The following is a 14,198-nucleotide window of genomic DNA, read 5'->3' as shown; positions in this document are numbered from 1 at the left end:
CTCCTCCTCCTCCTCCTCCTCCTCCTCCCGCGCGGGCGGGCGCGGCGGGCGCGGACCGTTGGGCGCGCGGGCGGCAGGCGGGCGGCGGCGACCGGGGCGGGCTGGGCGCGGCGGGCGCGGCGGGCGGGGCGCGAGGCGGGGGCGGCTCCGGGCGCTACGGGAGACGGCGGCGGCGGCGGCGGCTCGGGCCCGGCATAACAACGGGGTCAAAGGGCCGGGAGCGGGGCGGGGCGGCGGGGCCCGGCGACGGTGGCCGCGGCGGGACACGGAGGGACCGGAGGGGAGGGGATGGGGGGGCGGGCCTGGGGCTGGTTTGAAGGAAAACAAACCGCAAGAACTGCCGGGAGTTGTAGTTTTAATGCGTGGCACCAGCGCAGCACCGCTATAGCCCGCGGACTACAAGTCCCGGCGGCCGCTGCGCCTCATGGCGGGAGAGGCCTGTGCCGCCGCATGGCCGCGGCGGGGAAGTGGCACCGCCCGGGCCGGGGGCGGCCGCGGGACCGAGCTGGAGCTGAGGGCTCGAGGCTGAGCCCCCGCCGCTGAGGGCTGCGGCGATTGCAGTTCCAGCATCCCGGTTAGCACAGAATCAGTTGGGCTGGAAAAGACCTCTGAGATCAGCGAGTCCTACCTCTGACCCAACACCACCGTGTCCAGCAGAGCAGGGCGCCGAGCGCCACGTCCAGCCTTTCCTTAAACACCTCCGGAAACGGTGACTCCATCACCTCTCTGGGCTGCGCCTTCCAATACCTAATGACCCTTTCTGTTAAGAAATTCTTCCTGATGTACAACTTAAACATCCCTGGCACAGTTTAACGCTTTTGTCACTGGTTGGCAGAAGAGCCTGACTCTCATGTGGCTACAACCTCCTTTCACGGAGGTGGAGAGAGTGGTAAGGTCACCCTGCAGCCTCCTTCTCCAGGGTAAACACTCCTGCCTCCATAAGACATGTGCTGCCGACTCTTCCCCACCTTCACTTCCCTTCTCTGGACATCGTGGTTGTACTCCGAGGCACCTTCTCCCCACAGCACTGATAAAGGATAAAAATCTGGTTTAAATCAGCACCACCCATTTCAGGGGCCCACCCTGGACTGGGATTCTGGCAGGGTTTCACCAGCACTTCTGGAATCCAAGGTGCCACATGCAGGCATCAGCACCTATATATATATATATGTGTGTGTGTGTGTACACATATATATCTATATCTGTATTATATATTATATAGGTATATAATACACACACATACACACACATTACAATACTCATTGCACTCTACTCATTTTTACATTTTTCCACTTACTTTGGGCAGACTTCTTCCTATGAAAGAAAAATAACGCGAGGCATTGTGAAACATGAAGTCACTGAGTCCTGCCCCAAATTAACAATGAAAACCACGTGTTTTGATAGATGCAATAAATCTTATTGACTTTATTACACATTGTATTTTAGGATCACTTTACATTCCTAGACAAAAGAGATGATACAAATAAATATAAGCTGTAAAACTATGGACAGAACTATGGACAGGTTCTTTTTCTACAGATCACCTAAGAGAAGGTGGAGGTGGGTGTATCTCCAAGGAGCTAAGAGTTGCCATTGACAGCTGTGCCCATAGAAGGATCCTGGGTCACCTCTTCAAAAAGAAAGGGTCTGGAGAAGGCAGTAAGCACCTGGATCCCAGAGAGTCAACCCCCCACTGCACAGTGCAGCAGGCAGCACCAGCGTTCTCATTTCACTTCCATCTCTGTAGCTAATTATGGCTTTTGCAGGTTCTCTTTTCCAGTCTGTGTTTGAACACAGCAGGAACAGACCCCCAGGAATTCCACTGAACTGCTTCAAGACTGGTGCACGTTTCCCAGCACAGACAGGGGAGAGGACAGGTCCAGGTACACAGGTGATTCACTGAAGCTCCAGCGCTGCAGGTTCAGCCAGGACAGACTTACACAGCCCAGACTGACTGAGCACTGCCTGCTCTGATCTGTATAAGGCACCAGGTGCCTGGCAGAGGTATGTGTTTTAGAAGATTCAAGCAGCATGCAAATATTTTTAAAAAGGCGCTAGACCTAAGTTAAGGATTTAAGAAAGTGCTTTAATTCCTATGCTTCAGTGTCTGGTGGCACTTGCTCCCACGGCCAACTCCTGCTCCATGCCACTTTTTAAAAAAAAAGATCCCATTATACAGATCAGAGCAAAGACAATTATGTTGAGTGTTAAACATTCCTATGAAGAAAAGGTGATGGTGCAAGGCTGTCCCAGGGCCTCCTCCAGGAGTCCAGCTGGATTTCCTGCCTTTGGTTAACCAGCAGGAAGCCCAGATGGTTCAGATAACACCAAAGAAGGGCAAACTCAGCAGGAATGTTTCTTAAAAGCTTCAACCCAGAGCTCAGTTTGTTTTGTACAGCTTAAGACAATGTATCTTAACATCAGTGCCACTGAGCATCTGGTGAGGGTTAAGTCCTTTGGAATGAGAATCCAAAGGCTTCTGTAACAGGCCGAGATTGCCCATGAATACACTGACCAAATCTCCACCAAGCCCCAATTTACATACAATGACTAAATATGCAGATTTATTCTTTTCCACTCTACTGAGTTTCTTTCACCTTGCTAATTAATTTCTACAGAGTTAAAAGCAGAGCCTTTCTGACACTGGCTCATCAACATGAAAACAGGTTTGCACTGCAGAGCTCCATGGTACCAGCCCTGCCACGAAGGCAGTTTCCAGCATATGAGTTTAATATACAATAGAATTCCCTATGGGATAGTAGCAACTGAGGAAAAATGTGCACATGTGCAGACACAGATGTGTCTGTGTATGTATTATTCACATAAAACATGTGTACATAGGTATGTACATACACGTGGTTATATATTGTGCTGCTGTTTTAGGGTTTTAAACCTCCCCCCCACATTTAATTTCAATTCTCTGAGCACTTAAACCATACAATCATCTTTTAAAATGTCCTGGTACAGAAGATTATGTGCTGGAAAGAAAGAAGGAAGAGAGGGAAGAGAAGGTGATGTTATACTATGCAACAAAAGCCAGTTAAAAGGCTCTCTGGATATAAACAGTGCCTGGTGAAAATGAAGATTATGCTGGGTTTCCATGTTCAGGTTGAAAGAAATTGGTCATGTGCCTGTTCTCTCAGTTATAAGCAAATCCCTCCCTCCTCCACCAAAACTATTATATACATGTACGTGTGCATACATGTGTACACAGATATTAACCTTGTGGCCCAGGAAAGCAGTCCATGGAATGCAGCAGCCAAGCTGGTGTTCAGGGGGCCCACCTGGCTCACCTGGGCACCGTGCCTGCAGGATGCACAGGTGAGCTGTGCTGAGCACTCAGTTCCTCCTGCTCAGTAGAAAGGAGCTCTCAAGCCTGGATGAAGTCACTCCGTGGACACTTAAGGAACACAAGGCAGAGTCCACACATCAGAGCATGTCTGCAGCCAGGCAAGTCCTCACACACTCACACGTGTCAGTCTGGAGGGAGTCATCAGTGAGGGAAAACAGGTAAAAATGTTCACAGCATGACAGCCAAGAGCAACCAGAAAAAGTAACATCCCAAGTCTCAATATACAGTGAACTAAAACTTACAAATGAGCTGTGGGACACTAGACAGGGACACCTTACTCTGTCCTTAGTGTAGAGTTCCACCTCCCTCTACCCTGCTACACGAGCCTGCTTTAGTCATAGGGCAGCTTTGCAATGAGACTGTCAAAAGCAGGAGTTCTCCCTCCCTTGTTTTCAAAGTAAAACCCCTGGAATTAACACCAGCTTCCATCACCAGCCTCAGGTCAGGTTCACTCCCAGCAGGCTCTGAGTGGGCTGGGAGGTGCAGAGAGAAAGCTGCTTAACATGGAACAGGTGAGGCACGAGAGGCACTGAATGCTAAACCTCCTTAGACACCCAGAGAAGGGACCAAACTCCCAGGAGTGCACTCAAAGGCAGCTCCAAGTTCCAGTGCTCTGCCCAGCTGAGAGTCTGAGCCTGGCAGGGAGAGCTCTGAGCTAGTGCTACGTTTTCCATCAACAGTGGGAGGCATGAGAATATGGCCATAAGCCATTAAAGATGTCATATGGACACTGGTTTTAAATGCCGGGGTAAAGATGGAGGCAAGAGAGAGGAGGGAAGCTGTGGAGCTGACATGGCATGCAGAGGTGTTCCTTGACAAGGTGCTTCCTGTTGGTAGGGGTGAGGTCTGTAGGTCAGCTTAGAGGAGCTCTGTAAACAAAGAAAGGACTTCAGATTCTACTGCTTCCTTTCTAGAGACCACAGAGGTGTTTTTGAGGCCCTTTTCTGTCCTACAGCCCTGTGGGGAGGCACAGCTGTGTGGTGGTGAGGACATGCTGGCCACTGCCATCCTGCCTGAACCCCAGGTCGTGATGCCAGTCTCTCAAGCAGGAAGAGGAAGAACCATGCACCTTGTCGAGTTTGAACAGATCCTCTGCTTTGTAGCCTCTTGTGGCTCTCACTGTGGAGCTGCAGAGTGGTGGTTCTGTGGAGATGACTTTCACCTCTGTCTTCTCAGTGCCCAAGAGCCAAAAAGCGCCGTGCAGCAGAAGGGCTGGTGCAGGAGGAGGACGGTGATGCTGTGAGGTGATCCCCATGCTTCCCATTGCTCCTAACACACTGTAACGTACCTCATGCATTTTTGATTTCCTAACTAAAATCCATTTCCCACAGAGGCCAAATGCTGAATTGCAAGCACGGATCTTCCCATGGCTCAGTGCCCCTGGACTGGCCCGAGTCAGTTAAACAGCAACAAGGCCACCTCCAGGGAAAGGGGCTGGAGGCTGGCCAGGAGCTCTCTCTGCAGGTTTGTCCTTGTCTCTGCTCCCAGAAGGTAAAGGCTGTTCCCTCCCTGGAGAGGAGTTGCTGGCTTTATTTTGGAACCAGCCCTCGTGACTGTGGGTAGAGCTGAGAAGTGGGGGTGCCTGATCCTGATGCAGATCCCACTGATTTCCTTCCAGTTTTCGGTCTGAAGAAGCAAAAATGAAAATATAAACAAGAAAACTTCTAACAACGTCACCTGCCTTTCCAAAATTAATCTGCAAAAAGCTGATTTTTTTAAACTGGAGTTATTCTCTAATAAACAGTTTCAACTTTTTCTTCCGCCCTGTGTCCTACACCCTGAAAGAAGGTTGTGGCAAGGTGGGGGTTGGCCTCTTCTCCCAAGTAGCAAGTGACAAGCCAAGGTGAAACAGCTTCAAGTTCTACAAAGGGAGGTTGAGGCTGGATATGAGGAAAAATCTCTTCACTACAAGAGTGCTTGAGCCCTGGCACAGGCTGCTCAGGGCAGGGCTGGAATCTCCATCCCCTGTAGTGCTCAAAAGATGAGTAGATGTGGCACTTCAAAATAAGGTTTAGTAGCATGGTGGGGATTCAGCTGGAGGTTAGACTCAAATCTTAAAAGTCTTTTCTAACCTTAATGATTCTATGTTCCTTTTTCTCTCTGCTTTACTATGAAGCTCAGCTTCACTTCACTGATGAGAAATGCTGACTGACTTGCACCTTTCCTGTGGGCCAGTCTGCTCAGGGAAAGCCCAACTCACCTGGGTTTTGATTTTTTATTTGAAGAGCTCTCAAAGGTCGAGGCATCCACTTGAATCTCATCTTCATCCTGCAGAGCTGCTTCCAGAGCTGCCTGAACCTTAGGAGCAATGGCTGGACCTTCATAATTCCTTGTTGTCCGGCTGGGCGCATCCAGTTCCAGTAACACGATGTTCTCTGCCTGAGAGGGGAAAAGCAGAATCAAAATCTCCATGTTTTCATACAAACTGTTACTTTGCCCACCAGAAACTTAATCTGAAGAAGTTGAGAGGAGAAAAGCAGAATCAAAGTCTCCATGTTTTCACACAAACTGTTACTTTGCCCTCCAGAAACTTAATCTGAGGTACTTTATAAATGTGTGCCGGGCATTACAAATTTACATCTCAAAGAAGAACACCCAATCCCCTCTGGAATTCACATTGCCCTGATCACAGGGTGAAGAGGCAAAGGTTCAACCACATCTGGGCTTACCCTGTACCGAGCAGCTGTGTGATTCAGCATGGACGTCCTGGCGTGCTGGCTCAGGGGCCTCTTGTACCCCACAGCAGATACTGGTCTTTTCATCATCTGCTGGTTACTAGAGAAAAACAGACTCAGGCTGTTATACCCTAAAACCAAAAGCTCCCCTTGGAGTTTATGAGCTACAACTCCTGCTGTAGTTTATGAGCTACAACATCTGCAAATTCCATGCAGAAATCTGTTTCAACACAGCAGAAACCACCCAGGCTGCATTTGTAGGAGCAGGAAAGAAATATGATAGGAATGCACTGCTACTTTAAGGGTGAATGCACTATTACATGTATTTTACATATAATTATTGTGTTTGCCTATTAGAAAAATCATAATCTCTCAAGAATTCCCCTAACTATACATTCGTATTTTATAGTACCTATTAAGAGGAATAAATTTGTTTTATTTTATTTTATTACACATCAAGAAGGTGTGAACTCTAGAGGGTCAGTTTAAATCTCCAGTTCAATCCCCCTTTTGTTCTTGACAGCTAGAGGGTTTCCTGTGACCTGTAATTCCATCCCAAGAGCAGAAATACACTCACTCCAGACGGGTTATGGGATGTAGTTTCCAGTTGTCTTCCTCTTCATCAAGGAATGCTCTGTTCATGATCTTATTCTTTTCTTCCAAGGGAATAAAGTTTTCAATAATCAGGTGCCTACATGCAACCACAAAAATGAGAAATATACAAGAAACATAATTAGCAATGACTTTCCTCCCTGCTCCTCTCCCACTGATGTAATAAAACCCTGGAAAAGGAGGAATGGTTTCATTTTCTCATGGTTAAATCTAATTCCACAAGTATGTGCAAGGCAGTCCCTCCACTCCCTGCCCCAAGAAACCCTCTCTGTTACATTTAATAGCTTATTTAAGTGATGTGGCTTACTTTAGCTTTAGTTCCCTGGTGAGTTCATTCTGGGTCTGTTCCATTTCCTGGCGCCCCTTGATGTGCTCTTCTTGGAGATCATGGATCTCTGCCTTCACAGCTTGCAGCTTGGAAAATAACTGGAGCACACAACAAGAGCCAAAATCCATCACTTGCCAAAGCTCCTCTCACTTTCACACACAAGTTGATTTTATTCCCAGCCTGGTAGACAGGGAATCATTTTCTTTTTACCTTTTTGAGTTTTTTGGTCTTTATGTCCACCTCTTGCTGAAGAGAACTGTAGGTCTCCTTCAGCTCGAGTGTCTCCTCATCCTGACTCTCCATCTGTTGCTGGATTTCTCGCTCCCGACGTTTCTGAAGAATGTGAAAATATGGCATTAAAGACCTCAATTACCTTGTCAACTCCAGCTGACACACATGAAACCAAGGCTCAGGTTGGGTTTCCTTCCCTACCCTCCAGTTCTTCATACCTCTTGCCACAGAAATACCAGAAACATCTTATTTGTCCTTATTTTGCTATTAAGATCAGGGAGTGTGAACAAGGCTCAAGCTTCAACTAAAGGAATCAAATGTCACTTTTAGATTATTTTTTCTTTCCCTTTTATCAGTTTGTACTTGTTATTGTATTTAAGAATCACCAACAAAATTTGCATTAACAGAAAATAAACTTTTAGCACAGAGTAAAGACTCCTCCCTTGAGCTAACGGCTGAACTGGTACTTTTAGAAGTCTTACACATATTTCTTCACTTACAAACAGCTCCAATCAAGATAGGAGGTAAATATTTACCATGAAGAGCTAGAAGAAAACTTTTATAAACCCTCATTACATATTTCAAATAATGACAAATATGACACAAGCCCTTTCCCCTTCTTTTCAATAAATTATTGCCATTAAACCAATTCTAGGGTTAACCCTGGGAAAACTTTCTGGTAATTTCCCTGACACAATGTTTTACAAAAGTTCAGCAGCATGGTTTTTTATACAAAATAACAAATCCCCTTCCTTGTACCTGTTCTGCAATTTCCTGTCGTTTCTGTTCCAGGATTTTCTGCTGTTCATTTGTGTGATCCACAATATTTTTCCCTCCCACCAGCAGCTTGCTTTCCATTGTCTGAAAAGAAAAACCAGGGTCAGAAGTTTCTCTCAGTGACTACAGAGGGTAACTTTCTCTCCGATGGATACAACTTCAGGGCAGCTCCCTTATTTAACCTTCTCTTTCAAGGCAGCTGCTACAGGAATCACTGTTTCTTAAAATTCCTATTAAACTGTGGGATTAATGCAACAGTAACTTGTTTAGAATAAGGCATCACTGAAATGTGTGGCAAAGCTGGAGAACCAAAATGTGTGCTCCCTTGTAAATAATTTCTAATGATCTGTGACAGAAGGAAACATTTTTAGTGCCACAGCTTGTGAAAAGATGCATTGTTTTTTAGTGTGCCAATCGCTTAAGATCAGTACAGAAGAACAATGAAACAGCTCATGAATATTGAAATATGTGATTAATGGTGGAAATTTCAACTTCTGGCTAGAAATGGTTTCTTTTAAAATCTTCCAACCCAAACACAAATCACTATCCTGGAAACTTTCTGTGAAATATCTTTCCAAATTGGGAAACCCTTTATTTTCCCCACAGCCTAAGGAAATTTCAAAGGGTATGACCAGGAAGAATTCTACCTTGATTTTAGCACTCAGCATCTCTGTTGCTTCTTTCTCTCGCTTCAGGTCCTCCATTTTCTTCTCCTTCTCTTTCAGCAGCCTCATCTTTTCTTCTGCTACCAAGCTGTGATCCTCGACTATAGCTTTCTTCTCAATCTCCAGCTTTTCTTGTTGCTCCCTCCAATAGTCATCTTTGTCATCTCCTTCATCCTCACCCTCTTCAGTGTCCTCCTCCTCTTCCCCACCCTCCCTCCTCCTTTCCCTCCTCTTTCTTTTGCCAATGGACCGTTTTTCCAGCTGAGCCTTGAGTCGAGCAATCTCTTCCTGGAATTCCCGCAGCAGAGCCTCCTTTGGATCCTCGTTCACCTGCGGCTTGTTCTTGATGTTTTTGGCACGGTTGGCATATCTCAGTGTGGTCAGGGTCTCCTCTACATTGTAAGAGGCAGGGCCTATATTGGCCACCATCACAGTTTTGGCATTGCCACCTAAAGAGTCCTGAAGCAGCCTGGTCAGCTTGGAGTCCCGGTAGGGAATGTGCGTGCTTTTGCCATCCACCAGGGCAGAGATAACGTTGCCCAAAGCTGAGAGGGACAGGTTGATTTTAGTGGCTTCCTTCAGCCTTTCCCCCTGTGCTCCAGTCTTTGCCTGCCGCTCGCTGCCCGCCAGGTCCACCAGGTTGAGCTTCCCCACACGGATGTGGTTCTCTCCATCCAGCCCCAGCTCGCTGCACTCGATCGTGATCTGGAAGATGGCGTGAGACCGAGAGCTGTGCTCGTTCATGTTGGTGGCGCCGACTGAGCGGTTCTGGTTTCCCAAATTCATGATGTGCTCTATCTCTTTGACGCTTTTCGTGACAATGGTGGTCAAATCCTTAACAAAAACCCCCGTGTCTGGTCTCTCCTTCAACTCCAGCCGCTTGGACTGATCCTTTGATAACAAGTCTCTGATTTCTTCTTGGTATATTTCCAAATAAGACGCTCTAACTAAGTATTGCTGATTTTGAGATCTAGAGATGTGGGTAAAGATGTGCTCGAATGAATTGGGGATGACCCCTCTCTTCTCGGGATCACCACGCACCCCTTCCATCGTGTACGTTTTCCCTGTCCCAGTCTGCCCATAGGCAAAGATTGTCCCATTAAACCCTTGCAGAACAGAGTCCACCAGAGGTCTGAAGGTCTCATCGTAGAGCTCGACCTGTTTGGAATTCCAGTCATACACAGCATCGAAGGTGAAGGTTTTAGGCAGTTCATGAGATGATCCCCGTGGGTTCTTCACTGAGACCTGCCCTAACTTGACATCCACATTGACAACCTTCTCGTAGGAAGCCGTTTGCTCCCTGCTGTTCATGGGCCGGCAGCGCACGACCACCCGCACGGACTCGGAGTTCTTTGCCTTGGACATGACGGCGGGGCTGGGCCTGCTCTGATCCTGCTGATGGATGATGCCCTGCTACACACCTGCAACAAAAACAAAGCAGGGATGTCTGAAGGCGGTTTTCGGCAGGGGACAGCTTTTCACAAAGCCAAAGGCTCGCCTCATCAATTTGAGCAGCATTTTGATTTCATTAAGTTGCAAGGGATTTTGAAGCACTAAAATAATGTGCAACATGAAAACCTTGTAAAGGCCTGAACTGAGACAGAATTACTTTACCAAAGCCTGTGCATCAAATGGTATCATTTTTACAAGCTCTGCTGCAAAAACTCATCACCACAGATCACACCTTCACACCTGGTAAAGATCCTTTTCTTGACCCTTAAAAATTATAATAAACCTTTTTAAACTATTTATGAAAATAATACTTTGCCAATCATTTTCTTTACAGTCAGGCTTTTTGTTTTAAATCTCCCATTTTGAAAATCTAGCACAGCCTTGCTCTCTCTGGAGCACAAGTCTGCTATTATCTTTTCTTTTGGCAATAGACTTTTATCAGGATTCCCCACAAAAGCCAGCCCTGCTCAGCTACACTGACCTACTGCCATCACTCCTGCTCTGGTGTTCCAATTGCATCAGGTCTACAGGACTCACCATCAACCTAAACTCAAGTTGTATAAACCTAGATCACAGATCCAACTCGTTCATGACTCTGGGTAGAGAGGGAGGACACACTGGTGCATCCTCCAGACATCAGCAAGATGGGCTGCCATTGAAAATGGAGCAAGAAGCCTGTGCTACTAAACTGCTAAAGCAGTCACTGCTAAAGCCTCACACGGCAGATCTCAATGGCACAACTTGGGGAATGCCATGCAATTTCTAATAACCCTTTTTATTTCCACAATATCTTCCAAGAAGAGCCCTGAGGTCCCTCTGCCAACTAGAACTAAGTGTAAAACTAATACACACAGGGAAGCCCAGGCAGTGCTGGCACAGGTTCAGGTGTGGCTTCCTTGAGATGTGTTCATTGCTCTCTTCCCAGCCAGATCAGCAGGAAACAGGGATTTTTGTCTAATTGTTTTTCCCTTGATAATTGCACGTCTCAGGAGAGCTTCTCCAACAAGGTGGCAGAGAACTGCAGGGCCAGAGCTACTGGATGGAAAAGGAAGCACAATTCCAGCCCAATATACAGACAGTCAGACTGGCAAAAAGTAAAAGAGAAGTAACAGATAAACGTGGTTCAGAATTGCACAGAAACCCCAGTATGGCCTCGGGAATTTCCTTGGGTCTGTGAGGGGAAACTCTTTGCTTCTCACTCTTCCCATAAAAGCACTGAACTGGACACTCATTCACAATTCACCCTGCACAGTGAGTTCAAACTGTTACAGCAATTTTGGGTACCTACTGAATAAAACCATTTCCCTCCTAATTGACAGCTCCAGATAAAGGTGACCTTCCTTTCTGACCCACAGCAAACACAAATTCTGGAGCACAAACACAGAAAGAATAAGTGAAACGAGGACAAATCTTGGCAGAATCACAAAGAACAACTCTCCCTCTGTTCATCCTGAGGACTTGTATACATTAACACACGCTTCCCCTTGCACAGCTCCGAGAGACATTCCAGTAATTCAAGTTCACAAGAGACAATTTTCTGACAAGGTCACATGACAACCACTGTGTCACGTATCTGCATGTTCACACTGGCAAATACTCAAACCAGGCACAAGTTCTGACAAGGAGAGCATGGATTCATTTTATATATTGAATATCTAAAATACTATTCCGATGAGAAGTGCCGCTTTTGTAAGCAACTATGACAAATATTAAAAGATCAGAGTTAAGTTAGTCTTGCCAGAGTTACACCTTGAACAAAAATTATTTTGCACATTTGCTGCTCCTCTGGGTGTACCTCCTCACTATCAGCTTTTGACACCTTTCCCCACTTCACTTGCAAGTCTCTTTTTATAGTCACAAACATCTGATTTTACCCCTGATGTGGGCTATTTTCATAACAACCCATCCTGAATCATCTCCAATTATTTTAGCTACTGTGGTGAAGTTTACTGGAAGCATAACAAATTATGGTTCTTCTCAGATTTACCCAAGTGTGTAACTGGAAAATAAAACCAATTAGCTGGCAGTGTTTGTATTCCCCAGAAACTCCTGGGCAATGTTTGAACTGCCAGAGTGGCTGGACATGAATGGCCAGAAAGCTGGGAATGCTGCCGTGCCACCCACTCTTCTCCATCAAAGATGGGAATTTTTTCATTAAATTAGTTCAGCCAAAAGTGACCTGGGCCAGGTCCCTGCAAGTCAAGGTCAAGGTCAAGGTTGAGATGGATGCACTTGCAAATGTACCCTGGTGACCAATAAGGGAAGATGGGCAGAAACTGAAGCATTTTTTATTCATTTCACTCAACAGAAAGTTTATGCCTGAAAAAATGAGCAATGCCACAATGAATACAAGCTGGGGCAACCACTTTTCCTCAGAAACTTGCAGGATTGGGAGGCGCTGTCCTGGACAGCTGTGCCCACCCATGCCACCTGTCCTGACAGGTGACATCCCGAAGCCGCTCTGCCTCCTGCCTTAAACATCTCTGAAAGATTTTCTTGGAACTGCCCAAACCCTTCCCTTGCATCTCCGCACATCCCGAGGTACCACTCAAAACATTCCATTGCTTCTCGCCATTCAAATCTTTCAAATATTTGTGGTTTCATAATGTCACGGTTGAATTGTGTCCTTCCCTCCCTCCCAAGCCAAGCCACCCTCGGCGCTGCTGTTTTCCTCTCCTCTCCCTGCCGAACGCTCCGCAGGCCGGGCAGGACATCCCGGTGCTGGAGCTGGCCCGGCGGTGCCACCTGCGAGCCCTGGTTCCACTCGGCGTCTGGGGTCACCTGTGGTCACCTGCCACCGCTGTCGCCTCAGCACGGCACCCCGCCGGTGCTCCCTCCCCCGGAGAGCCGCGGATTCACCCGAGCATCACCCACCGCCCTCGCGGCTGCGGCACCGGGCGCTGCAGGGAGGGGATTTGGGGACAGCGGGGAGCGGGGGAAGGACCACGGCGGAGAAGCACCGGGAGCGAGGGACACCCACCCGAACGGGGCCACCCGCCCGCGGCATCGCCCCCGCAGCCCGGCCGCGGGCGGGTCCCGCCGCCTCCCGCGCCCGCTGCCCCGGCCGTGCCCGCGGCTGGCACCGGGAGCACCGGGGACACCGGGCTGGCAGCGGCCCGCGGTGTGCCAGCCCGGAGGGGTCGGGGATGCTCGGGGCGGGGTGCGGGCGCGGTGCGGGGCCGGGCCGGACTCACCTGCGCCGTCACCATGGAGCCGCCCGGGCGCTCCTCCCGCGGCCCCGGAAGCGGCGCGGCCGCTCCGCCCGCCCGTGACGCGCTTCCCTGGCAACGGCGCGCCCGCCCCGCCCCGCCCCGCCCCGCCCCGCGCCGCCCGGCCCGGCCCGGCCCGGACAAAGCGGCCCCGCCGCCAATCCCGAAAATGCCGGGATTGCCCCAGCCTGGGCAAAGCGGCCCCGCCGCGGGCATCCCGCACACCGCCAATCCCGCAAATACCGGGATTGCCCCAGCCCGGACAAAGGAGCCCCGCCGTGGGCATCCCGCACTTCGCCAACCCCGAAAATGCCGGGATTGCCCCAGTCGGGACAAAGGGGTCCCGCCGCGGGCATCCCGCACGCCGGTAATCCCGAAAATGCCAATCCCGAAAATACCGGGATTGCCCCAGCCCGGACAAAGTGGCCTCGCCGCGGGCATCCCGCGCATTGCCAATCTCGAAAATGCCAATTCCGAAAATGCCAATCCTGAAAATGCCGGGATTGCTCCAGCCCGGACAAAGGGGCCCCACCGCGGGCATCCCGCACTAAACCAATCCCGAAAATGCCAATCCCGAAAATGCCGGGATTGCCCCAGCTGGGCAGGTCTCTGCCGCAACCAGGCTGGGGTTTTTTAAACCCTGCAAAGCTCGGAAGTATTTCCAAGGAGAAAAAGGCCATCGTAAAGAAGATGTTTAAGAGTTAAAACTCCTTAATCAGAGCTTTCTGGATCGCAGCGTTGCACAGCAGGCTGCAGCTGGGGTACCAGAGATTCCTGCAATGGAGGAAGGAATGTTGGTGCACTACGAGTGAATACAAAATCAAGTTTTTATTAGTACAAAAAATACCTTATTTAAAAAAAAAACAGAAAAGAAACACCCCACTCCAACATTTGGTT

The 14,198-nt window shown here is 48.6% G+C and overlaps 1 protein-coding gene across 1 annotated transcript; it reads right to left on the bottom strand.

Moving 5' to 3' along the window:
- Positions 1-4,227: 4,227 nt before the first annotated feature.
- On the bottom strand, positions 4,228-13,362 carry KIF3B (kinesin family member 3B). Its single transcript, XM_054274360.1, has 9 exons — positions 13,287-13,362; positions 8,623-10,061; positions 7,958-8,059; positions 7,178-7,300; positions 6,947-7,065; positions 6,605-6,718; positions 6,022-6,127; positions 5,553-5,731; positions 4,228-4,978 (listed from the first exon to the last, which is right to left on the bottom strand). The coding sequence occupies exons 2-9, from the start codon at positions 10,003-10,005 to the stop codon at positions 4,882-4,884; spliced, it is 2,223 nt and encodes a 740-aa protein (XP_054130335.1). The 5' UTR covers positions 10,006-10,061; positions 13,287-13,362; the 3' UTR covers positions 4,228-4,881.
- Between the last annotated feature and the right edge of the window lie 836 nt (positions 13,363-14,198).

This window comes from Melozone crissalis, unplaced genomic scaffold (genome assembly GCF_028551555.1).
Source record: "Melozone crissalis strain CALT ecotype California unplaced genomic scaffold, PUWL_Pcris_2 ptg000017l_1, whole genome shotgun sequence".
In the NCBI taxonomy this organism is placed as follows: Eukaryota; Metazoa; Chordata; class Aves; order Passeriformes; family Passerellidae; genus Melozone; species Melozone crissalis.
This window is presented reverse-complemented; position numbering and strand designations above follow the sequence as displayed.

Excerpts from the sequence above, each read along its gene's own strand:
- KIF3B (XM_054274360.1), bottom strand. The coding sequence starts at position 10,005 with ATGTCCAAGGCAAAGAACTCCGAGTCCGTGCGGGTGGTCGTGCGCTGC. Across the intron at positions 8,060-8,622 it reads TGCTGAGTGCTAAAATCAAG|ACAATGGAAAGCAAGCTGCT; the intron begins GTAGAATTCTTC and ends TTTTCTTTTCAG. Across the intron at positions 6,719-6,946 it reads ACCAGGGAACTAAAGCTAAA|GCACCTGATTATTGAAAACT; the intron begins GTAAGCCACATC and ends GGTTGCATGTAG.